The sequence below is a fragment of the Choloepus didactylus genome, chromosome 11 (assembly GCF_015220235.1).
Source record: "Choloepus didactylus isolate mChoDid1 chromosome 11, mChoDid1.pri, whole genome shotgun sequence".
Classification (NCBI taxonomy): Eukaryota; Metazoa; Chordata; class Mammalia; order Pilosa; family Megalonychidae; genus Choloepus; species Choloepus didactylus.
Window position 1 is genome coordinate 69,817,212 of NC_051317.1, and position 26,117 is coordinate 69,843,328.

The 26,117-nt window shown below is 39.9% G+C and overlaps 1 protein-coding gene across 1 annotated transcript in view; it reads right to left on the reverse strand.

The window, feature by feature from the left end:
* Positions 1-25,863, reverse strand: part of LOC119506367 (succinyl-CoA:3-ketoacid coenzyme A transferase 1, mitochondrial-like) — a 36,899-nt gene extending 11,036 nt beyond the window's left edge. Inside the window, exons 1-3 of the mRNA XM_037799394.1 lie at positions 25,246-25,863; positions 17,178-17,286; positions 16,037-16,127 (exon numbers count right to left, since the gene is read on the reverse strand). Of these exons, the coding sequence (XP_037655322.1) occupies positions 16,037-16,127; positions 17,178-17,286; positions 25,246-25,338 (293 nt within the window). The 5' untranslated portion in view covers positions 25,339-25,863. The remainder of the gene's footprint in view (positions 1-16,036; positions 16,128-17,177; positions 17,287-25,245) is intronic.
* Positions 25,864-26,117: the final 254 nt, after the last annotated feature.

The following is a 26,117-nucleotide window of genomic DNA, read 5'->3' on the forward strand; positions in this document are numbered from 1 at the left end:
GTTATTCTTTTCTTAATTTACAGTGAGGAAACTAAGGCTCAAAAAGTTTGTCTTGCCCAACCAAGGTCTTAAGCACTGTGATGGTTTGAGGCTGTTACACATCCAGAAAAGATCATGTTCTTTTAATCCATTCCTGTGGGTGTAGACCTATTATGGGTGGGACCTTTGATTGGGCTGGACTTTTGACTATTTCAGTTGAGATGTGACCCACCTCATTTAAGGTAGGTCTTAGTCCTCTTACTGGAGTCCTTTATAAAAGGATAAAGGGCACACAGAAAAGAGAGAGAAAAGCCCCAGAGAAGCTGAGAGAGGAAGCCACCAAAGCCAGAAACTGGAAGTAACAAAACCCAGGAGAGAAGGACTAGCAGACATTGCCATGTGCCTGGCCATGTGGCAAAGGAGTCCCAGATCGCCAGCAGCCTTTCTTCAGAGGTTTCGTCCTGTTGATGCCTTAATTTGGATATTTTCACAGACTTAGAATTGTAAACCTGTAAGTTAATAAATCCCTATTGTAGAAGTTTTTTTGTCAGCTTTAGGCAACTAAAACAGGCCATAAGTGACATAGACCAATCCTATAATCCTACCCCAAATCTTGCTTACTTTCCTCTGCTCCGCAGTGACTCTGGCTTAGAAGATGAACAAAGGGATAGGTTAGTTCTTACCCTATGCTTTGGAGGCATACTTAAATGCAATAGCAATCCCACTATCCTAACCTGCAATGACCATAAATAAAAACAGACAAGGTCTTCCTATTCTGAAAAAAAAAAGGGGGGAGGGGGGCTTTTATATTTTCTATTGAAAGAGAGAAGTTCAGCATACTCATGAAATATGGAACCAAAAGATAAACACCTAAGAACATTTCCCCTATATATTAGATGTTGTGCTTTCAAGGAAGGTTTATACACTTAAATGATTTTAACATACAAACACAAAAATCAGCAAATTAAATACAAACCAGCGAAAAGAGGTAGCAAGAGTGACTATATCTCAGTAAAATGAATAAAAAAAAAAAAGATTGATGCTGTGTGTGTTAAATTAAAATAATGGAAATATTAAACAATATTATATTTAAGATTAGAGTTCAATTTATTTCCAGAAATGGTGCATGTGTTTTTTTTAATTAGGCATAGTTCTCTACATTTGTATCTTTCTTCTTTATTTCTATTACCTGTTTAGAAAGCAAAACATACCTAAAATTTCAAAGTCAGAGTAATAACTGAGTAAATAATTTCCATTTTCAATCATCTTATCCCTCACTCCTACCCAAAGGTTTCAAAAAGACTTTAAAACATTAATAAGTTCTAAAAAAACATTTAGAAAATGTTTAGAAACATTTAGAACATTTAGAAAACATTCTAAAGAAAACATTTCTAAAATAAAGAGGATTACATTGGATTTCAGCTATAAAACTATCTTTAAAAGAAATGTGAAAATCATGATGAGACACCATTATAAGCATGAAAGGATGGCTAAAATAAAAAAAAGAAGGAAATACCAAATGTTGGCAAGGATATGGAGCAACCAGATCTCTCAAATGCTGCTGGTAAGAATGTAAACTGATACAACTGCTTTGGAAAAACCATTGGCAGTACCTACTAATGCTGAACATATTCAGCTGACCCTATAAGTCAGCAATTCCACTCCTCAGCCTATATACAATGGGAATGCATACTGTGTTCTCCAACAGACACGTATAAGAACATGCATAGTGAATCTGTTCATTAACGGCCAAAAACTGGAAGCTCCCAAATGCCCATCAATAAGACAATGCATAAATAAGTTGTAGAGTGTCCATACAATGGAATACTATATAGCAAAGAGAATAAAAGATCTATAACCACTAGGAATGATACACATGGCAAAACGTTAAGCAAAAGAAGCCAGACACTAAAGAATACATGCTGAATTATTCCTTATGTATAAAGTTCAAAAACAGACAAAACTACACTATGAGATGAGAAGGGAGGATAATAGTTAAGATATGATCTTGACAACTGCAGTTAAGTTTGGTAGTGAGAGAGGGAGATAGTAACTGGAAGGAGGCAAGATAGGGGCTTCTGAGGGACTGGTAATGTTTTGTTTCTTCATCTGGATGTCAGCTTCAAAAAAATGTTTCAAACTGTACACTTATAATATGTTCACTTTTCTGTATTACTCTGCATTATGCTTCAGTAAAAGTTTTTTAAAAGATAGAAATGTAATGATAAGGGCCAGAGTACCTTCTAGAGACAGAATTCTTCATTTATGATCCCTCTCTCCTCTTGCTTCCTTTAGTGTTCTGATGGTACCACTCCTACTGACAGCTGTCAACATGGTTCATTCATTCAACAATCATTTCTGAGTTCATGCTCTATCCAAGGGCAGGTGTATCAGGCTCTGGGGCTACAGTCATGAATAAGGCCTGGTCCTGGGCTCTGGGCAGCTCAGAGTCTACCCAAGGAGGTGGACATGTAAAACTATAATTATGACAAGGGAGAAATGTGCCAAGAGAAGTATGCACAGAGTGCAATGAGAACCCTGAAGATCAAGAAGCCAACTGCTAGAGAGGAGAAAAAGGGCAAAAAAGCCTTGAGAAGGTGGCACCTGAACAGACTTGTAAGAAAAAATAATAGGTCTTTGCTGTAAAGTCTGGGCTGAAGGTGACAAGGACAAGAGGCAGATGGACAGTTTTGTGAAAGTATAAAATGGCATGATATGCTCAGGAAACTCGACACTGAGCATAACTGGAATACGGACTGAAAGCAGAAGCCAGGCAGAAGAGGGAGAAGGCACACCGGATGGCGATCTGCTCAAAAGATATACAAGGAATTAGGATTTCATTCTGAGCATATGGGAGACCCTGGGGATAATTTTAAGGAGAAAAGTAAGAGTATACAATTAATTAGAGAGGTTCAGAGATGAAAGGCAGGAAGACCAATTAAGAGGCTTGAACTAGCTAAAAGGAAATACCTGAAACTGTTAAACTGCAATCCAGTAGGCATCCCATTTAATACTGAAAACTGCCCCTCAATTTTCATGCTCCCAAGCCCCCTTCCCTGCTCTATTTTATCTTTTTCATAGCACGTATGACCTAACATATTGGAAAATGTACTTACATCTATGCTTACTATTTATTGTCTACCTCTCCCCACTAGAATGTAAGCCCTACAAAGGCAGGGACCTTGTTCTGTTTGCTCACTGCTGCACCCCAAGCACCTGAAAGCACACATGGCACACAGGAGGTACTTCATAACTATGCACTCAGTATTTTTTTAATGAATTTATTGCTCAACTCCACTTTCCCCCTCCTCTTTGGCTCTTCTCCAACAAAAATGAAAATAATCAAGTTATTATGCTGGATATTGTTTGCCCTTCCAGATCCATTCTGCAACATTGTCCAGCCTGTTCCATGTTTGGAATGGCTGACCTGTGTAGAATGAATCACGGGGCTCCCTTGCCCTGTAGCTTCTGATTGGGTTCAGCCAATGGGAGGCACCATAAGAAGGTTAGAGAGGGATAAGACAATGATGTCAGGGTTTACATTCTCCTGGCTCTCTCTCTAGTGAGCTGCTGCAGGTTGGCAAGCCGTCTCCAACAAGTTTTTCCGGGACCTGGTAACACTCACTTCCCTTCACACCTAGGGCTGATGACAACAGCTCTCCTCTATTATTAACTCCAGGGTTCTTTATTACTCATGTAACTTGCCATATGCCCTGATCATTCCTTTAAAAATAGTCCCTTTGGTAAACTTTCCTCAATTACCTAGTATGACAGTACCAATTGATTTCCTCTGGGGACCTGACAAAGTCAATAATAATAAAATAATCCACAAAAGTGGATACAATCCATTTTCTTTTCCATAGTTTTAAGTATCTGAAAATTCCCATCCCCAAACTCCTTCCAAGACTGCAGGTCTATACTATATACCAGATAAAGTTGGTCATTCACTGACTTGGGAATTTTTTTAACCACTCTTCTGTGGAGTTCTGTTTGGGTTTTCAACCCATTAAACATTTGAGCTCAGCTCTGTTTGCAGATGACTTCCCTGTATTTGTTGATCTTGGCTCTTGGAATCATTGTCTATTTGCTTTTGTTTTGTTTCTGGACTAGCATCTTGGCAAGGCAACCAAGCAGTACATAAGCTGTTCACCCTAGGCTACCACTTAACAAAATCAGGCTTCACACCTAGAAAAATGTCGTTAGATAGCATTTAAGTGTATCATTCTTGCCATATACTCATTTTTCAGTTCATAAATTCAGCAAACATGTATGTCTTACCCACTATATACCAGACACTGATGATACAAAAATGAATTAGGGGAGAGGAGGCGGGGCAAGATGGAAGACTGGTGAGCTGTATGTTTTAGTTACTCCTCCAGGAAAGTAGGTAGAAAGCCAGGAACTGCGTGGACTGGACACCACAGAGCAATCTGTCTTTGGACATACTTCATACAACACTCATGAAAATGTCGAACTGCTGAGATCAGCGAAATCTGTAAGTTTTTGCGGCCAGGGGACCCGCACCCCTCCCTGCCAGGCTCAGTCCCGTGGGAGGAGGGGCTGTCAGCTCCGGGAAGGAGAAGGGAGAACTGCAGTGGATGCTCTTATCGGAAACTCATTCTATTGATACAGACTCCAACCATAGATAGACAGAGACTAGACACCAGAGAATCTGTGAGCAGCCAGCCCAGCAGAGAGGAGACAGGCATAGAAAAAAAAAAAAACAACAAGAAAAACTCCAAAATAAAAGCAGAGGAGTTTTAGAGTTCTGGTGAACACAGAAAGGGGAAGGGCGGAGCTCAGGCCCTAAGGCGCATATGCAAATACCGAAGAAAAGCCGATCTCTCTGCCCTGTGGACCTTTCCTTAATGGCCCTGGTTGCTTTGTCTCTTAGCATTTCAATAACCCATTAGATCTCTGAGGAGGACCCTTTTTTTTTTTTTTTTTTTTTTTTTTTTAAATCCTTTTTTCTTTTTCTAAAACAATTAATCTAAGAAGCCCAATACAGAAAGCTTCAAAGACTTTCAATTTGGGCACGTCAAGTCAAGAGCAGAACTAAGAGAGCTCTGAGACAAAAGGCAATAATTCAGTGGCTGAGAAAATTCACTAAACACCACAACTTCCCAAGAAAACGGGGGTGTCCGCTCACAGCCACCATCCTGGTGGACAGGAAACACTCCTGCCCATCGCCAGCCCCATAGCCCAGAGCTGCCCCAGACAACCCAGTGTGACGGAAGGGCTTCAAATAACAGGCACACACCACAAAACTGGGCGTGGACATTAGCCTTCCCTGAAACCTCAGCTGATTGTCCCAGAGTTGGGAAGGTGGAGCAGTGTAAATTAACAAAGCCCCATTCAGCAATCATTTGAGCAGACTGGGAGCCTCCCTACACAGCCCAGCAGCCCAGAACTGCCCTGAGGGGACGGCACTCACCTGTGACATAGCACAGTCACCCCTCAACAGAGGACCCGGGGTGCACAGCCTGGAAGAGGGGCCCACTTGCAAGTCCCAGGAGCCATACGCCAATACCAAGGACTTGTGGGTCAGTGGCAGAGACAAACTGTGGCAGGACTGAACTGAAGGATTAGTCCATTGCACCAGCTTTAAAACTCTAGGATCACCAGGGAGATTTGATTGTTAGGGCCACCCCCCCTCCCCGACTGCCCAGAAACACGCCCCACATACAGGGCAGGCAACACCAACTACACACGCAAGCTTGGTACACCAATTGGGCCCCACAAGACTCACTCCCCCACTCACCAAAAAGGCTAAGCAGGGGAGAACTGGCTTGTGGAGAACAGGTGGCTCGTGGACGCCACCTGCTGGTTAGTTAGAGAAAGTGTACTCCACGAAGCTGTAGATCTGATAAATTAGAGATAAGGACTTCAATAGGTCTACAAACCCTAAAAGAACCCTATCAAGTTCAGCAAATGCCACGAGGCCAAAAACAACAGAAAATTATAAAGCATATGAAAAAACCAGACGATATGGATAACCCAAGCCCAAGCACCCAACTCAAAAGACCAGAAGAGACACAGCACCTAGAGCACCTACTCAAAGAACTAAAGATGAACAATGAGACCATAGTACGGGATATGAAGGAAATCAAGAAGACTCTAGAAGAGCATAAAGAAGACATTGCAAGACTAAATAAAAAAATGGATGATCTTATGGAAATTAAAGAAACTGTTGACCAAATTAAAAAGATTCTGGACACTCATAGTACGAGACTAGAGGAAGTTGAACAACGAATCAGTGACCTGGAAGATGACAGAATGGAAAATGAAAGCATAAAAGAAAGAATGGGGAAAAAAATTGAAAAAATCGAAATGGACCTCAGGGATATGATAGATAATATGAAACGTCCAAATATAAGACTCATTGGTGTCCCAGAAGGGGAAGAAAAGGGTAAAGGTCTAGGAAGAGTATTCAAAGAAATTGATGGGGAAAACTTCCCAAATCTTCTAAACAACATAAATACACAAATCATAAATGCTCAGCGAACTCCAAATAGAATAAATCCAAATAAACCCACTCCAAGACATATACTGATCACACTGTCAAACACAGAAGAGAAGGAGCAAGTTCTGAAAGCAGCAAGAGAAAAGCAATTCACCACATACAAAGGAAACAGCATAAGACTAAGTAGTGACTACTCAGCAGCCACCATGGAGGTGAGAAGGCAGTGGCACGATATATTTAAAATTCTGAGTGAGAAAAATTTCCAGCCAAGAATACTTTATCCAGCAAAGCTCTCCTTCAAATTTGAGGGAGAGCTTAAATTTTTCACAGACAAACAAATGCTGAGAGAATTTGCTAACAAGAGACCTGCCCTACTGGAGATACTAAAGGGAGCCCTACAGACAGAGAAACAAAGAAAGGACAGAGAGACTTGGAGAAAGGTTCAGTACTAAAGAGATTCGGTATGGGTACAATAAAGGATATTAATAGAGAGAGGGGAAAAATATGGCAAACATAAACCAAAGGATAAGATGGCTGATTCAAGAAATGCCTTCACGGTTATAACGTTGAATGTAAATGGATTAAACTCCCCAATTAAAAGATATAGATTCGCAGAATGGATCAAAAAAAATGAACCATCAATATGTTGCATACAAGAGACTCATCTTAGACATAGGGACACAAAGAAACTGAAAGTGAAAGGATGGAAAAAAATATTTCATGCAAGCTACAGCCAAAAGAAAGCAGCTGTAGCAATATTAATCTCAGATAAAATAGACTTCAAATGCAGGGATGTTTTGAGAGACAAAGAAGGCCACTACCTACTAATAAAAGGGGCAATTCAGCAAGAAGAAATAACAATCGTAAATGTCTATGCACCCAATCAAGGTGCCACAAAATACATGAGACAAACACTGGCAAAACTAAAGGAAGCAATTGATGTTTCCACAATAATTGTGGGAGACTTCAACACATCACTCTCTCCTATAGGTAGATCAACCAGACAGAAGACCAATAAGGAAATTGAAAACCTAAACAATCTGATAAATGAATTAGATTTAACAGACATATACAGGACATTACATCCCAAATCACCAGGATACACATACTTTTCTAGTGCTCACGGAACTTTCTCCAGAATAGATCATATGCTGGGACATAAAACAAGCCTCAATAAATTTAAAAAGATTGAAATTATTCAAAGCACATTCTCTGACCACAATGGAATACAATTAGAAGTCAATAACCATCAGAGACTTAGAAAATTCACAAATACCTGGAGGTTAAACAACACACTCCTAAAGTTACACTCCTAAAGTGGGTTAAAGAAGAAATAGCAAGAGAAATTGCTAAATATATAGAGACGAACGAAAATGAGAACACAACATACCAAAACCTATGGGATGCAGCAAAAGCAGTGCTAAGGGGGAAATTTATAGCACTAAACGCATATATTAAAAAGGAAGAAAGAGCCAAAATCAAAGAACTAATGGATCAACTGAAGAAGCTACAAAATGAACAGCAAACCAATCCTAAACCAAGTACAAGAAAAGAAAGAACAAGGATTAAAGCAGAAATAAATGACATAGAGAACAAAAAAACAATAGAGAAGATAAATATCACCAAAAGTTGGTTCTTTGAGAAGATCAACAAGATTGACAAGCCCTTAGCGAGACTGACAAAATCAAAAAGAGAGAAGACCCATATAAACAAAATAATGAATGAGAAAGGTGACATAACTGCAGATCCTGAAGAAATTAAAAAAATTATAAGAGGATATTATGAACAACTGTATGGCAATAAACTGGACAATGTAGAAGAAATGGACAATTTCCTGGAAACATATGAACAACCTAGACTGACCAGAGAAGAAATAGAAGAACTCAACCAACCCATCACAAGCAAAGAGATCCAATCAGTCATCAAAAATCTTCCCACAAATAAATGCCCAGGGCCAGATGGCTTCACAGGGGAATTCTACCAAACTTTCCAGAAAGAACTGACACCAATCTTACTCAAACTCTTTCAAAACATTGAAGAAAATGGAACACTACCTAACTCATTTTATGAAGCTAACATCAATCTAATACCAAAACCAGGCAAAGATGCTACAAAAAAGGAAAACTACCGGCCAATCTCCCTAATGAATATAGATGCAAAAATCCTCAACAAAATACTTGCAATTCGAATCCAAAGACACATTAAAAAAATCATACACCATGACCAAGTGGGGTTCATTCCAGGCATGCAAGGATGGTTCAACATAAGAAAAACAATCAATGTATTACAACACATTAAAAACTCGAAAGGGAAAAATCAATTGATCATCTCAATAGATGCTGAAAAAGCATTTGACAAAATCCAACATCCCTTTTTGATAAAAACACTTCAAAAGGTAGGAATTGAAGGAAACTTCGTCAACATGATAAAGAGCATATATGAAAAACCCACAGCCAGCATAGTACTCAATGGTGAGAGACTGAAAGCCTTCCCTCTAAGATCAGGAACAAGACAAGGATGCCCACTGTCACCACTGTTATTCAACATTGTGCTGGAAGTGCTAGCCAGGGCAATCCGGCAAGACAAAGAAATAAAAGGCATCCAAATTGGAAAAGAAGAAGTAAAACTGTCATTGTTTGCAGACGATATGATCTTATATCTAGAAAACCCTGAGAAATCGATGATACAGCTACTAGAGCTAATAAACAAATTTAGCAAAGTAGCAGGATACAAGATTAATGCACATAAGTCAGTAATGTTTCTATATGCTAGAAATGAACAAACTGAAGAGACACTCAAGAAAAAGATACCATTTTCAATAGCAACTAAAAAAATCAAGTACCTAGGAATAAACTTAACCAAAGATGTAAAAGACCTATACAAAGAAAACTACATAACTCTACTAAAAGAAATAGAAGGGGACCTTAAAAGATGGAAAATATTCCATGTTCATGGATAGGAAGGCTAAATGTCATTAAGATGTCAATTCTACCCAAACTCATCTACAGATTCAATGCAATCCCAATCAAAATTCCAACAACCTACTTTGCAGACTTGGAAAAGCTAGTTATCAAATTTATTTGGAAAGGGAAGATGCCTCAAATTGCTAAAGACACTCTAAAAAAGAAAAACGAAGTGGGAGGACTTACACTCCCTGACTTTGAAGCTTATTATAAAGCCACAGTTGACAAAACAGCATGGTACTGGCACAAAGATAGACATATAGATCAATGGAATCGAACTGAGAATTCAGAGATAGACCCTCAGATCTATAGCCGACTGATCTTTGATAAGGCCCCCAAAGTCACTGAACTGAGCCATAATGGTCTTTTCAACAAATGGGGCTGGGAGAGTTGGATATCCATATCCAAAATAATGAAAGAGGACCCCTACCTCACCCGCTACACAAAAATTAACTCAAAATGGACCAAAGATCTCAATATAAAAGAAAGTACCATAAAACTCCTAGAAGATAATGTAGGAAAACATCTTCAAGACCTTGTATTAGGCGGCCACTTCCTAGACTTTACACCAAAAGCACAAGCAACAAAAGAGAAAATAGATAAATGGGAACTCCTCAAGCTTAGAAGTTTCTGCACCTCAAAGGAATTTCTCAAAAAGGTAAAGAGGCAGCCAACTCAATGGGAAAAAATTTTTGGAAACCATGTATCTGACAAAAGACTGATATCTTGCATATACAAAGAAATCCTACAACTCAATGACAATAGTACAGACAGCCCAATTATAAAATGGGCAAAAGATATGAAAAGACAGTTCTCTGAAGAGGAAATACAAATGGCCAAGAAACACATGAAAAAATGTTCAGCTTCACTAGCTATTAGAGAGATGCAAATTAAAACCACAATGAGATACCATCTAACACCGGTTAGAATGGCTGTCATTAAACAAACAGGAAACTACAAATGCTGGAGGGGATGTGGAGAAATTGGAACTCTTATTCACTGTTGGTGGGACTGTATAATGGTTCAGCCACTCTGGAAGTCAGTCTGGCAGTTCCTTAGAAAACTAGATATAGAGCTACCATTCGATCCGGCGATTGCACTTCTCGGTATATACCCGGAAGATCGGAAAGCAGTGACACGAACAGATATCTGCACGCTAATGTTCATAGCAGCATTATTCACAATTGCCAAGAGATGGAAACAACCCAAATGTCCTTCAACAGATGAGTGGATAAATAAAATGTGGTATATACACACGATGGAATACTACGCGTCAGTAAGAAGGAACGATCTCGTGAAACATATGACAACATGGATGAACCTTGAAGACATAATGCTGAGTGAAATAAGCCAGGCACAAAAAGAGAAATATTATATGCTACCACTAATGTGAACTTTCAAAAATGTAAAACAAATGGTTTATAATGTAGAATGTAGGGGAACTAGCAGTAGAGAGTAATTAAGGAAGGGGGAACAATAATCCAAGAAGAACAGATAAGCTTTTTAACGTTCTGGGGATGCCCAGAAATGACTATGGTCTGTTAATTTCTGATGGATATAGTAGGAACAAGTTCACAGAAAGGTTGCTATATTATGTAACTTTCTTGGGTAAAGTAGGAACATGTTGGAAGTTAAGCAGTTATCTTAGGTTAGTTGTCTTTTTCTTACTCCCTTGTTATGGTCTCTTTGAAATGTTCTTTTATTGTATGTTTGTTTTCTTTTTAACTTTTTTTTTCATACCGTTGATTTAAAAAAGAAGGGAAAGTTAAAAAAAAAAAAAAAAAAGCAAGAAAGAAAAATAAGGAAAAAAAAATGATGTAGTGCCCCCTTGAGGAGCCTGTGGAGAATGCAGGAGTATTCGCCTACCCCACCTCCATGGTTGCTAACATGACCACAGACATAGGGGACTGGTGGTTTGATGGGTTGAGCCCTCTACCATAAGTTTTACCCTTGGGAAGACGGTTGCTGCAAAGGAGAGGCTAGGCCTCCCTATATTTGTGCCTAAGAGTCTCCTCCTGAATGCCTCTTTGTTGTTCAGATGTGGCCCTCTCTCTCTGGCTAAGCCAACTTGAAAGGTGAAATCACTGCCCTCCCCCCTACGTGGGATCAGACACCCAGGGGAGTGAATCTCCCTGGCAACGTGGAATATGACTCCCGGGGAGGAATGTAGACCCGGCATCGTGGGACGGAGAACATCTTCTTGACCAAAAGGGGGATGTGAAAGGAAATGAAATAAGCTTCAGTGGCAGAGAGATTCCAAAAGGAGCCGAGAGGTCACTCTGGTGGGCACTCTTACGCACACTTTAGACAACCCTTTTTAGGTTCTAAAGAATTGGGGTAGCTGGTGGTGGATACCTGAAACTATCAAACTACAACCCAGAACCCATGAATCTCGAAGACAGATGTATAAAAATGTAGCTTATGAGGGGTGACAATGGGATTGGGAAAGCCATAAGGACCACACTCCACTTTGTCTAGTTTATGGATGGATGAGTAGAAAAATAGGGGAAGGAAACAAACAGACAAAGGTACCCAGTGTTCTTTTTTACTTCAATTGCTCTTTTTCACTCTAATTATTATTCTTGTTATTTTTGTGTGGGTGCTGATGAATGTGTCAGGGATTGATTTAGGTGATGAATGTACAACTATGTAATGGTACTGTAAACAATCGAAAGTACGATTTGTTTTGTATGATTGCGTGGTTTGTGAATATATCTCAATAAAATGATTAAAAAAAAAAATGAATTAGGCAATATAATTACCAGCACTTTACCCTTGAAAGTGATTTTGGTAAGTTGAATTTTGTACCCCAACAAACATGTGTTCTTAATTTTAATCAATATCCTTGTGGGTATGAACCCACTATAAAGAGAACCTCTTGAAGATGTTATTTTTATTAAGGAGTGGTGAATTGAACCAGGATAGGTCTTAATCCAGATTAATGGAGGCCTTATAAATAGAACCAGGAAGTCACAGAGACCAGAAAGGAGAAGACATTATCTTGTGGCTAGAGTCAGAAATTCAAGCCAAGGAACCCCAAAGATTGTACCAGAACATAAAAATTCCAGTAGAAAGCAAATACTGCCAATATCTTGATTTTGGATGGACTTCTTTTAGCCTCAAAACCACAAGCCAATAAATTCCTGTTGTTTAAGGCAACCCAGTGTGTGGTGTTTGTTATAGCAGCTCAGGCAAACCAAGACAGTTGTATACATATTGCCACAATAAAAAGTTTAAAACCAAAAAAAAAAAAAAAAAAAAAAAAAAGCATAAGGTAATTTTCTTCCCCTAAGAGCTCATAGTATAAAAAGAAAAGAAAGACGTGATCTTTTGCAAATGAGAAACACAACATTTCTAATAAAAAAAACCATGTACAAAAGCATCTCTTAATGAGTTAATTTATACGGGACAAATGAAGTCTTCTGGGAGCTGAGCACAGCAGTTCAAGTGCACATTTCAGGAAGTGGTTAGCCCTTCTCAGTAGAAATAACCAAATCTTGTGGAACTACCAATCAGCCAAGGTGGCCTAGATCTCTCCACTGAAGTTTTCAGAACTGTAGCTCTTTCAACAAAGAAAAAAGAAAGCACAACAGAGACGAGCCATTTGCCTTTGTCCCGAAGTTTAAAGTCACTGGATTATTGGAACTTAACCAGAAATTCTATTTAAGGTGAGGAACTGCTTACGGGGCCCTCGCAGAATTCCTATTCTTGCCTAGTCTAGTACCATGTACAAGAAATAGTGTTCTAATCAACAGCACAGGTACATATATATTATCAGATATAATTAAAGAATCCCCCCCTTCAAGAATTTCAGTCTAAAATAATCTGGTCATGAGAAAATAAGCAAAACTGACCTAACACACCCATCCTTCCCTTTGCTCTGTGATTCAATGGGTTGATATTTAATTTAATTTGAAACTTCTGCTTGATACAGGTTTGTAACTCACATGCCAAAGTCCTCCAAAAATCAACGAAAGGCATATGCTCAAGTTTTCCTACCTCCCTAATCAGCCCACATCAAAGAACTAATTCAGGTAAGTGACCCTAAAGGAGGGTTTATCTTATCAAGAGTTAATACTGCATTACAAGATAGTGCTATCCAATGACAATGGGTCTTATTGATGAGTTAAAAAAAAAAAAAAAAAAAAGATAAGACAATCAGGAGGCCTGAGCTTTGGGAAAACTTCAATTCAGGCATTTTCTTCCATAGAATAGCCCTTTCTAAATGAGAAAAATAGTTACTACTTTTAACTCCAAGTTCTCTTCATTTACTCCACAATTCAAATCATATCCTTGGTTCTCCAATAAAGCTCCACCCAAGTTTCTCTCTAGATGTTGATGATAGGTGTGGTTAACTGTCTGAAGGACAGAGGATACTTGTGTTTTTTTTTTACTCTAAAGGCCAAAACAAGGCCTTATTCCTATAGACCCCTAGGATGTAAACTCTGCTAATTAAGAGAATCAACTATCAATGATGTTTGCAAAGTAACTGCTTTGTGTTCAATGAATATTTCAGTACCTACAATGTACCAAGAATTTATATTAATCTGCAGCATTCCTTGTAATCTCCAACTATCTGGAAAACCTAACAAAGTACTGATAATCAAAAGTATTTTTAATCAAGTAAGATCAAAAGGCATGGGATGCATTTTTAAAAAATCAAGGAACTGTGAACAAGTAATACTTCTCTCATCACAGATGAGTGTCCTCTATTAAGTGAGGGAGCTAAAACAGATGATCTTCCACATCCATCCAGCTTCAACACTCAGCTACTCTGGGATTCATAAGCTAGGCACAGTAGGAACACAAAACAAGTATAAGACACAGAATCAATAGGTAATGTACATCGAAGAGAACAAAGACAGTTCAGTATATAAAGAAATGCTAAAAGTTGCTAAAGGAATTCAGAAAGGGGCAAGATCAGAGAGGGCTAGAGAAGTTCTACAGTTGGGAGAACTACAGAGTATAGAACTTGAGTTGAGACCTGAAAGATGGGTAATATCTGGATAGGCAGAGAAGAGGTAGGAAACCATTCTAGATGAAAATAGTGTCATAAACTCAGAAAAGGAAGAATGAGCACAAAAGTAGCATCAATTTGTTTCCTAAATAATCTGTGCTATTCATTCTAACCTGCATTTATAATAATAAGCTAAACTGTCAATTTGGTTGATTTTTTTAATCTAAGATCTCTAAAGTTTTGCTTTTCTGCTGAAAGACAGCTAATGACTCCATTCTATATACAAATATTTGTGCTTTTTCTTCATGACTAAATGTACCTTAATGTGCATACCATTATTAAAATGTTATGGCTTTGTTGATTATTTTAATATGTGATCCTACTGTCCTAAGTGCCAGCTACATATCCGCCTCTTTCTACCAAGACCAGCAACATTTTTGATTAACAGTATTTCCTTATATATCATCTAGAGTAATGGCATAATCAAAAGAAAGGAGTTGAAACAGATTTCAAGTTGATTTCCATGTTGCTTTATAAACAAAGAGCTAATGATTTATAATAACATACAACATAAAGGAACACCTCTAAAGTTTAAAACATTGTTACCAGACTAAAGCAGTGGATTTTTTGCCCAGTGGGCTCACGTGACCAATTCCTGAGACACCAGGTTTCAAAGAGAGAAAGAGTTTATCGCTAGGCACAAAGCAGGAGCAGCTGGCCTATCGGCCCAAAATCTGTGTCCCCAAACTGTAGTAATTCTGATAGTTTTATAGTATCAAAAGATGGGCAGGTTTTAGGATAATGAACACAATGGCCCCAGATGATGTAATTAGAAGTGATCTAATTATTGAGCATGCGCAGATGATTACATGTTTAGTCACAGAACGTATGTAAGAAAATGGTGGTTTTAATATGATGATGGGCATGATTTTTACTATTATAATGAAGTACAGGTGACTTGTAGGTTAAGTCTAAGCTAGTGCGCATGTCAGGCAGGCCCATTTTGGTCAGATCCACCTTTGGTTATCAAGATAAATTTGGAATTGGGGTGGGTTAGTTTTGAGCTGACCCAAGACCCTTCATTAATAAACATTAGGGGCTGTCTTTAGTGATCATAAGACTTCAAAGTCAAAAAACTGGATAAATGGGTACAAGTGAAGGTTAGTCACAAGGTTTTTACAATCACAAGGGCACAAGATAAATCATTATCAGAGATCAAGGCAGCTGGACTACAGTTCAGATTTCAGGTATTTCTGTCCACTCAAATATACCAGAAAGGAAAAGGGAATACCTATCTAATGATTCAGTAATCATAATCAGCCCTTAAATCCGAACTTCTCGTTTTTAACATCAGATTCAATGTGAAAAATATATACCCTAATTTTAACAGTATATTTTGAGTTTAGAAAAATAAAAGCACATTAAATTAAGAAGATATAAAATCATGCAAGTTTGTTTTATTTAGAATTACGAAGGGCAGTACCAAAAACATTTGGACAAATGTAACCTCCACTCTTGACCTTGTTAAACACTTCTTTTTTTTTTTTTTTTTTTTAATATTTGGGCATATTGCTCAGGTAAATGGGGGAAATTGTTATTTCATTGATAAACTTTGTTTAAATATTGAGAACTGTCATTTCTCTCAAGCCCATTATTTTAAAAATGCACACTTACCCTGCATTGTTGCTGACTGCAGTTAGCCCTTTGACTCCAGTCTTTAGTAAAGCTTTTATAAGGTTTTCTGGAATTCCACATAACCCGAAACCTATAAGTCCAAAAGATAAACAATTCGTGAAGAGGGTAATTTTCTTTCAGGAAAACATATGTGTTATTCTTTTTAATATAAAAGAAAAAAGAAAACCAAATATATTATTAGATCTACTAAGCAACATTCACAGATATATCCCAGCACTTGATAAATGGTCATGCAGCTTTGCACTACTATATAGCACCAGATGTTACCATCACATCTTTGAATCATAAATATAATGCCAAGTACAATCAGCTGTGGCTATACATTGCTCATCTTGCACTAAGCTATATATCTATTATTGTCCCACTTTACAATTCAACCCTATACAGTTACTTTTTTGAGCGTTATGTGTTTAATATGCCTGAGAAGATTTTGCAGAATTGGAAGCTGGACAAATAACCTTCTTTTTTTTTACATCTTCCACAATTTCTAAAATAGTATTGTATTTAAAATGGACATTAAATGAGTTAGTTGAATTAAGGAATGAATTAATGAATATTAAATAGAGAACAGTTCTGAAAATAAATCTTTAACCCTGTAAACAACATCTGGAAATCCAACAAAATTTATAATAATCAGGCAGCAAGTTTAGGAAGTTTTGAAAGGTATTCCACATAAAAAAAAAAAAAGCACTAAAACTTGGAGGATTCAAGAACAGACAGATGCTTATCTGCTCTATGTCTCATAAAATAATGAGTAATAGAAGGAAGAAGAAAAAAAAAAAAAAGGAAACCAGAAGTAGCTAAGGCAGGGCAGATGAAGTCTTTAAGTTAAAGAGAATTCCCCAGGATCTAGTGATTTTTCAAAGCACTGATAAGATATCACAACAGAAAGTTTAAAAAGTTTTTAAACTTCAGCTTTGCAAAATAACAGGAAAAAAGGTAAGTACTAAAGATTTAGTAAGCACGGAATCTTGCTAAACTTCAGGAAGGAGACACTGTAACAAAAAGAACTGTCATTTTCAGCCTTTCAAAACTACACAGTTTTGCCATTGTGGTTTCCCTGATTTGCTAAAACCACAAGGATATTATCATAAAAAAGGAAAACAATGCCATTACTCACCACCAACCAGAATCTTTGCACCATCAGAGATGTCTTTTACAGCTTCTGTTGAATCTGTATAAAATTTGGTATGGAGACCAGTGCTGGTTGAAAAGTTGCAAACACATCCCTGAAACAATTAAAAAACATATTTAAGTGAATAATCATTTGGAGACACATCTTTACTTTGCATGTATAGCAATTTATTAGATTTTATATAACTTTACCATGACTCTTGTAAAAGAATGTAACTTTAAGTGGTTTGTGGGGACCCAGGGCCCAGGCCCCCTCTCCTCCAAGTGATTTCACGTAGCCACCTACTTGACTGGACAGACCTTAAAAGTCATCAGACCTCCCCAGGGGAGGAAAAGAATGTATTGTTAACAAAGCATTGAGACTCCCCTGTTCACTGTGGATAACAATCTCCAGACCTTTTTGTCACAAGACCCTGCAGAAACTCCATTCTCACAGCTCCCTTATCCTAACCCTTATATCAACCCCCGGCACCCCATTTTTGGGGAGCGCTAACTTGCATCTTTCTCGGCCCGCTGCCGCTGTGGAACAACCTATCTCCTGTAAGTACGTCCATTAAACTCACGTCTGACTCTGTGCCTGGTGTGTCCTTTGGTCTTGGGGCTAAGCTGGGATGTGACATGGTTCATCCTTAATAGTATGAAGGACATACTCTATCCCCAGATTATCATCAAAGTCCTGTTGTGATTAATTTCTTCCATGTATTTGAGAGAGAGACATAACTGTGTCACCTGTGACCATCAAAAAGAGTTCAATAGATAGCTCACATACTGGGACTCAAACTCCCAACAACAGTATCAATGAGCACCAATTCCTGATAGCAATCTAACTCTCCATTCAACCATACATATTTACTGAAAACCTGCTAAGTGCATCTACTGTTCTATTTCTCCAATGCAGTATGGATTAAGATATAACTGTCACCTAATGGGAACCAAGTATAGCATGATCAATACTACATGGTTGAGCCCTTGATCCAAGATGAGGGGTCAGAGAATGCCTCCTAAAAGGACAAATAAAGAACAGCACTCAAAAAGACTCATCCCCCTGTGGGGCTTGAATTTGATGGATGCTGTAGAAAAGTAGCAAACTATTATCAGCAAGAGAGGCATGGCTAGCCATACCACAGTGCACTGTTTGGTCCAAAATGGGTTATCTAGTGAGCATTCATAACAATCTGTTGTAAACTGTTTTTTATTTTACTCAAAACATGGACAGGAGAAAATTACAAAGTGGATTCTACCGCAATCAATCAATCATACTCAACATCACCTGTCCTTTATTCCCAATATGTATTCAACCTAAAAAGATAGGGAATAGAGAGAATGGCATCTGAATGCTGATATACGGCCACCTTAATAAATCCATAACTGTTGGAAACTCACACCCACCAACTAACAAAGAGCTACTCTCCCACAGGGGTACAACCTGAGGTCGCCAAGGTAATAGCAAAAATAACTTTGTCATTCCTTTCTTCTTCCCAAAATTCCTTTCATAAAATATATAAATTAGTAAGAGACACTATTTAATGCAACTATACTGAGAGAAAGTAAAATGAGATTTGCAAAAGTAGTAGTTACACAGATATTTGTTCCTCAAATTTCAACCTTAGTCAGGCTCAGGTTAGGAGGGAGATAAGAGTGGGAGGAATTTTACACCCTAGCACACTGTCCAGACATGGAGGAATTAAGTGGAGGCAGAGATAAAACGGAAAATACTAGAGCTACAACAGAATTTCCCCTCTTTTCTATCCTCAAGCAGCAAGGAGTAATTCGCTTCTGTTTAAAACACACATACTCACCAGATGTATTTTCAATCTTGACAATTAAAAGTTTGGTAGCCTAAATAAAAGAGTCAATAGAAGGATTAGAAAATAAAGTTGAGGATATCTTCCAGAAAATAAATAAAAAGAAAAATGCAAACATATCTAATTCAACCAATTCTTTTTACAGGTCAAGCTTCTGAAGCTTATAAAGACTGTGTAATTTACCTAGATCTGTGACAAAGCAAGACCAGAACCAACTTTTTTGCTTTCTATCACAGTAGTTCTTCTACCTCAATATATGTCCCTGTAGGGGCTTGGATTTATGTATTCCAAAAAAAAACATGATCTTAACCTCAATTCATTCCTGTGAGTATGAACCAATTGTAAATAGGACACTTTGATGAGGTTACTTCAGTTGTGGTGTGGTCCAGCTGAATCAGGATGGGTTTTAATCCTGTTACTGCAGGTCTTATAGAGAAGGCCACAGAGATAGAAGCCCCAGGCAACAGCCAGAAGCTGGAAGTCAACAGAACCCAGAGGAGAAAGGAAAAGATGCCGCCCTATGCACTGCCATGTGACAGAAAAACCAAGGAACCCCAAAGATTGCCAGCTGGCCAGCATATACTGATCGTGGAAGGAAACAAGCCTCTACTAGCTTCCGAAACCATGAGTCAATAAATTCCTGTTTCTAAACTGACCCATTATATGGTTTTGATCAGAGCAGCTGGGAAACTAAAACAGCCCATTTCCGTGTTTTTTCTAAAAGCCGCTTTCTGGTTATTCTACTTCTGTTTCATTATTTATATTCAACATATCTATGTGAGTTTCCAGTTTCTTCCTCATATCTCTCTGCTGACTTCACCTAGGTAAAGGAAACCTTATATTCAGAGTCAGAGCCTCTACAGGAAGGAGAAAAAAATTAGAGAATTCTAATACCTAAGAAGGCTGGAGGGTGAAGGTGCTCAGAGCTGTTTATCTCTCAAATCAGAGACCTGAATCCTGCAGACCTGAATTCTTAAAGAAAAACAGAAGTATAGCCTTAGACTCATCAGATATGCTATTCCTGTTTCCAATTGGATTGGCAGTGTTTTCATTATAGTTAGAAATTACTGGAGAGCTTGCCCCTCCAACCAAAAAAAAAAATCCCAAATATTTTAGAAAAAAAAATGTTTTACATTTGCCCAGATTATCGTTTGCCAAAATTAAAGGCAATAAAAGAGGCTCATATTTTCCGGAAATGTGAGACAGACTTAAAAAAGAAAATGAAGGATTTACGAGTACTCCTTTGTTTTTGTTTTTTTCATTATTCATATATTCAGTTAACAAATACCTGCTGACATTTATTATCTGTTATATTGATATTTGATATCCTTTTACTGAGAAAAACTAAGATAGTTTTTGCCTTCAGAAAACTTACCACCTAGCTTGGAAGACAATGTGGCATAATGGGTCACACTCCAGTGAGCTTGGGGCCAAAAATAGCCTAGTTTCAAATTCTAGTTCAGTCAGAATTTTGTGAACCTGAGAAAAGTACTTAACCTCGCTGAGCTTCTTTTTCTTTGGGCGGGGGGGGGGAGTTGGGGAGGGGAAACAGGGAGGTTACTTTTACATTTACAAAAGGATGATAATTGTTTCCCAGGGATTTTGTGAAGATTAAATAATGTTGTATGCAGAAGCCATACGCCCATAGGGGGAATGTTGGTCTCCTTTCAGGAATGCAGCCTTTTCCCAGTTTCCACCAAGGCAGTATTTGTCATTTACTGTACTTTGGTTTTGATTTTTAACCTCCCATGCTTCCCTACACACATACACACAAATATTTTTTTATGGCAACTTGACCTATATTGTAGAAAATTAATTCATGTGATCTTTGTTGAGGGTTTTCAAAAACTGGAACCTGATTTTAATATGCACTTTGACAAGCTTATTTTATTTGCAGTCAAGTTACACTGTCTCACCGTTGGCAGTCTGCATAAAGAGAGTGCTGGGAGAAAGCAACAGTGTAAATGCAGATAGTGGGGCAAAGAGGAGACTGGATGTCTGAGATGTCTGAGCCAGAACGTCTGCTGGAGATCTTCAAGGCCTGAAGCCAAGCTGGGCAAGCTGCATAGTGCTGGGAAGAAGCTGAAGCAAGAGGCATTGCCTTTGAGCTTTTTTGTTTGTTTTATTCACCAGCTTCCTCCCTGCCCACACTGCCTATCTCTGGGAATCCAGGAACATCTTGCCACTTCCAACACCTTGGGTAAGGAGTTGGGGAAAATTACATCTCTGCAAACATCTATAATTTTTTCTTGAATAAGTGAATTCAAGGGGAGCTCTAAACCCCTCATAAACTGACCGCTACCTTCTAATATATTTTAAATACTAGAACGATGATGTAAAAAGACCCATGTACCATCAGCTACCAAAATAAATAAATTAATAAATAAATAACCAACCAACCTTCAAATTGGTTGAAAAGAGTAATAAATTTTAAACTTTTGATATCTATTTGTTCTGGGGGGGGTGATTTTTTCACTGAGGCCTTCCTTTATATTCACATAAAGTATTCCATTTTGGTTTTCCACTTTCTTGCCTTCTGCATAATTTTGTTTTAGTGTTGCTGTAAGTTTGATATTACTACTTGGAGGGAGGAAAATAATGACTCAGTACTGAAGTACAAGAAGTAATCAAAATTCTTACAAGTTTTTTCCACTTAATTGATTTTTCCTTTTAAAATTCTCTCCATCTTCACCCTTTGTCCTCTCTTCAAATTCTTTCACTTAACCTGTGAAGTCTTATTCTACTTTGAAACTAAATTTTATCCTATGACCACCAAGTACCTTCCTTTGTAACCAATTCTATCATTATTTCTTTCACCTAATTTTTTCCTTCAACCAATAATCCAGAACTTAATGAAAATGTACTTCTTTTTGAAGATCTTTCAGTGAATGTCGACAAAGTATATATTTTTTTAATGGTTAAGTAAATTATATCTTAATGAAATGGAACTGCACTCCCAGGTGATATTTACCTTGTCACCTTATAGTTAAATAAATCACGACACAGAAAAGTTGATACTGCTCACTTCAGTATAAAAATTTGATAGACCAAAGTGGGAAGGGAAAGGGTTGAGACAATGCTAGGAGGAAAAGGCAGTAATGGGCTGGTGTACAAAAACATTTAAGTCTTGCAAGAAGTCTATGGCATCACTGGCCACGAGAAGGTAGCAACATGTGTTGAATAATCTTGCTGTACAGCAGTGGCTAATGTCCACCCAAGTTCTAATGGCCTAAATGTTTGCAACTACCCTTCTTTGGTGTAAACAAATCTCAAGGGGCTGGCTTAAAGGAAGTTACTGACACTAACTTAGTTATACTAAGCTTCCAGGGAGTTACTGACACAATTCTCCATAAAACAAAGACATGTATGCTAGCATCGGTGAACTCTGTTTTTGAGGGGACATACATGTTCTATTCCAACACTGTAGGCATGCACAGCATTCCATAGAAGCACAGACTCAAGGGCAACTAACTCTGCCTGAAAGGTCAGAAACGTTGAGGAGTTTGCCAGGAGGAAAAATACTAATAAGGAGGGGTTTTCCAGACATGGGGAACAGCAAGAGTAAAGGTACAAAATGTGAAAAGGCTCTGTATAGACAAGGACCTGCAGGATCATGCTCTATAGAGGGCATTTCATCAAGATCTGGCTGGAGAAGTAGATGAGCAGGTTGGAAAAGGCCTTAAATACCACTTTATGAGGTTTGAGTCATCCTTCCATAAGGAAGGAGCAAAACTTTTTAAATAGAGAGCTGTCACAAAATCTCATGTGACACACTGAACCAGGAAAATGATAGGGGGGTGTGCTCATTCATTCATTTATTCAAAAATATTTCTTTTGCATCAACTAAACTAAATACTGGGAACACGAAGCTTAAAATAAAAACCAAACAAAACCCAAGAAACCAATGTAGTTCCTGCTATGAGGAAGCTTACAAATTACTAGGGTAACAGTCACTAGACAATTACAAAAATTTAAAGACATTTGTAATATTTTCAGTTGGGATGCTGTAAGAGGAGGGTTGTTAGAAAGAGCACAAAGGGATATTTCAAGCAGAGATGCAAACATGTCAGGAAGAGCGAAATGGACAGCTCCAAAGTTTCCAGCTTATACAACCAGGTGGGTTGTGCTGCTGTTGACCATCATGAAAAAAACAAGGAAAGGAAAAGCCACTTTATGATGGTTCAGTTTGGATCAGAAAGAGTTTTAAGATGCCAAGTGGCATCCAGGAGCAGCTGACCAGTAAGCAAGTACAACAGAAGAACAGCACCTCAAGAAAGTGAGGGTTGGAAAGATATTTGGGAAAATATAGTTTCCAGAAAGAGAGGCAGGTAGTGTTTGTGGTCATTTTATGATTTTTTCCCCCTATGGATTTTCTTTATTGAATGGAAAATAGAATTAAAAGTCACCCCCTCACCCCCATAGTAAAGGAGAAAGATATCTTCAGATAGTCTATGGAAACCTAAGTCCATGCTTTGAGCTAGGCCAGTGGTTCTTAAAGTGTGGTCTCCAAGCCCCAAACATCAACATCCCTTAGGACCCTCTTAAGGCAAATTATTGGACCTCATCCCAGACCTGCTAAATCAGAAACTCCGGGGGTGAGTATAGCAGTCTGCTTTTAAGCACTGTTAGCTGGAGCAGGGAGAAATTACCACCAACTCTGGAAACAGCTGGACCTATGACAAACGCCAAAGGCACAGTTCAAACGTTGAACTGAACTTTTAATAAGATACTGCAAAACCCATAACTTGTGGTCCTGCCATCTAAGAAAAGGTTTGCTGTGCTTCAGAAATACTTTAATGATATACTCAAGGTGGGAATGACTCCAGGTGAATAAATTGCACTTAGGCAAATAAGTAACTGCCAAAGAAGGGAATGTTAATTGACCTGGCCCAAGGATATTGCCATGAAGACTTGTATCAACCTCGGTGCCTGCAGCAATCTGACAGAAGGTCAAATTCTTTTTTAATTATATATCCACAGTTATCTGCGATTATCAAAATGCTTCCCAAACGAGGCATCCAAGAGTGAAATAATTCAGTTCTAATCATTCCCTAGCACTGCCGGAAGAGGCTTTGCGGCCCCTCTGCGTTCACTGCGCTCAGAAAATGAAAAATCAATGGGGCGGGGCAGGAGTTCTCCCTCAGTATGTACTGTGTGTAAGGCATGCTTTTAAGCTCAGAACAATATTCACTACACTAAGTAAAAGCATCGCTTTGCATTTTCCCTTCCAAGGAAGAGGCCACCACTGAGGTAGCCGGGTAAAGCCACCTTCCTGGACCTAGCGCTCCGCTCCAGTGCTCAGCCGGGAAGATTTCGGACAAGAACCTCACTGGAGCATGGTTTTTCAGCCTGGGATGATGCACGGTACAAAAACAAGCATCAAACAACAATCCGCTGCGAGGGTGCCTCTTGATACTACGCAGTGAGAGTCAGCAATAGGACGGAACAGGTTGTCATACGGTTTTTGAAAATGTAAACACCCTAGCCCGGATCCGAGGAGGCCACGGGAAACTGACGGCGAGCAAGCCACTGCCACACCTCGGCAGGTTTCTCCAATTGGCAGATAAGACGCCCTGGCCCCTCCGTGGCCAACACCCCATTTCGGGTCCCGTTTTCTACCAATGTGTTCGGGCACAACACAGGAGAGGGAAGGGTGGGGAGCGAAATTCCACCCCCACCACGCCCAGAACCCATTCCCTGGGTGATGAGGTCGCGCAAAGCCTTTGCTAACACGACCCCAGTTCCCGGCCTCTAGGGGCGCTCCCGCCCCAATATCCCCAATATCGGTGCAAACCTACCCGCCCTGCTGCCTCCACCGCTTCCCCTCCTTGAACCGACCCACTTCTTGCGCCGTTGCGGCTACCAGAGCCCCTTCTCAAAGGCGGGCGCAGCTAGGGCGCGACGCTGCCGGCGTAGCGGCAAAGCGTTTAGGGAAGACGCTGACAGGCCCCGAAAGGGCGCGGCTGAGTTGCCCGGCGTCCTCCCTCCCCTTCTCAGCCTCTCCGCCCGCTTCTTTGCCTCGTCTAGTCCCTTGGGGAAGCGGCTGCAGAACTAAGCCAAGGAGGTCATCCGAAGGAGCGGCGAGACAAGGAACGCCTCGGCGGATCTCCGTGCTCGGGGCACCGCTCCGTGGATGCCAGCTCCCAGGCTGGGGAGGGTGGGTGAGGGCAGAGGAGAAAACGCGGACACTCTTCGGGGTTTTCTCCGCGTTCTTCCCGCGCATAGTCTTCCTTTCCGCCAGCGCTTTACCTTGGACAGAGCGGGTCCGCTCCAGGCAGCCCCAACGCCGCGGGCAGAGGCGCAATGCCGAAGCCCCGAGGAGAGGAGTTTGAGAGCCGCCATCTTCGAGACCCCGCCGCAGGAGAAGACTGGCAGGCTGGAGTACACGCGGGTAAATGTGACAGCGTGCGCTGCCCAGACCGCCGCCGCGTCACTGGAGAAGGAAGGTAAAGGCGGGCGGGGGGACGGGCTGGAGGCTCGACCGGGCGGCGGTGACGTCCTCGGGGCGGTCGGCGCTGCGCGCTGGCGAATGGTTGCCTGCTGCGGTCTTTTAAAGAAGCGAAGCGGTGGGGGGCGCCCAGTAGAAAGCCGAGGCTCTGCGTAGAGGCCACCCGTCAAAAAAAAGTTACCAGCCCCGCAGCCGCCGTTTCCTCTTCCGTGGTGTTCGAGGAGGCTTTGTTGGTGCGCACTTGCTGCCGCGGCTCCTTAGCCCTTAAGGTTTGAGGGAGCGGGAGTCTCCGTCTTCCTCAAGGTCAGAGGATAAACCTTGGCCGGCGTTCGGGCCCCAACCCGCGCGGAAAGGTATCTCGCAGGGCTTGTGGCTTTTACAAGTCAGGGTATGACTGGTGTAAGCAGCAAAGGAGCACTCCTCGAGACCCCTTACATCTTTTACCTCGCTTTGACAAGTTTTCTATTCTCCTGTTTCAGTGTCCTTCCCGCCCCCCACCTGACCCCGGCTTATATAGTTTTCTGTGAAAACCTGCTGCCAGCCGTCTGCCACGGGGTGGGACCAGCTAGGCCTGCCGAAGGACAAGATTAGGCCTGGGCCTCTGAGACCTGATCTTTGAAAGCACACCTTCTCACCCTTTTTCCCCATCATCCATGTCTATATTTCCCAGAAT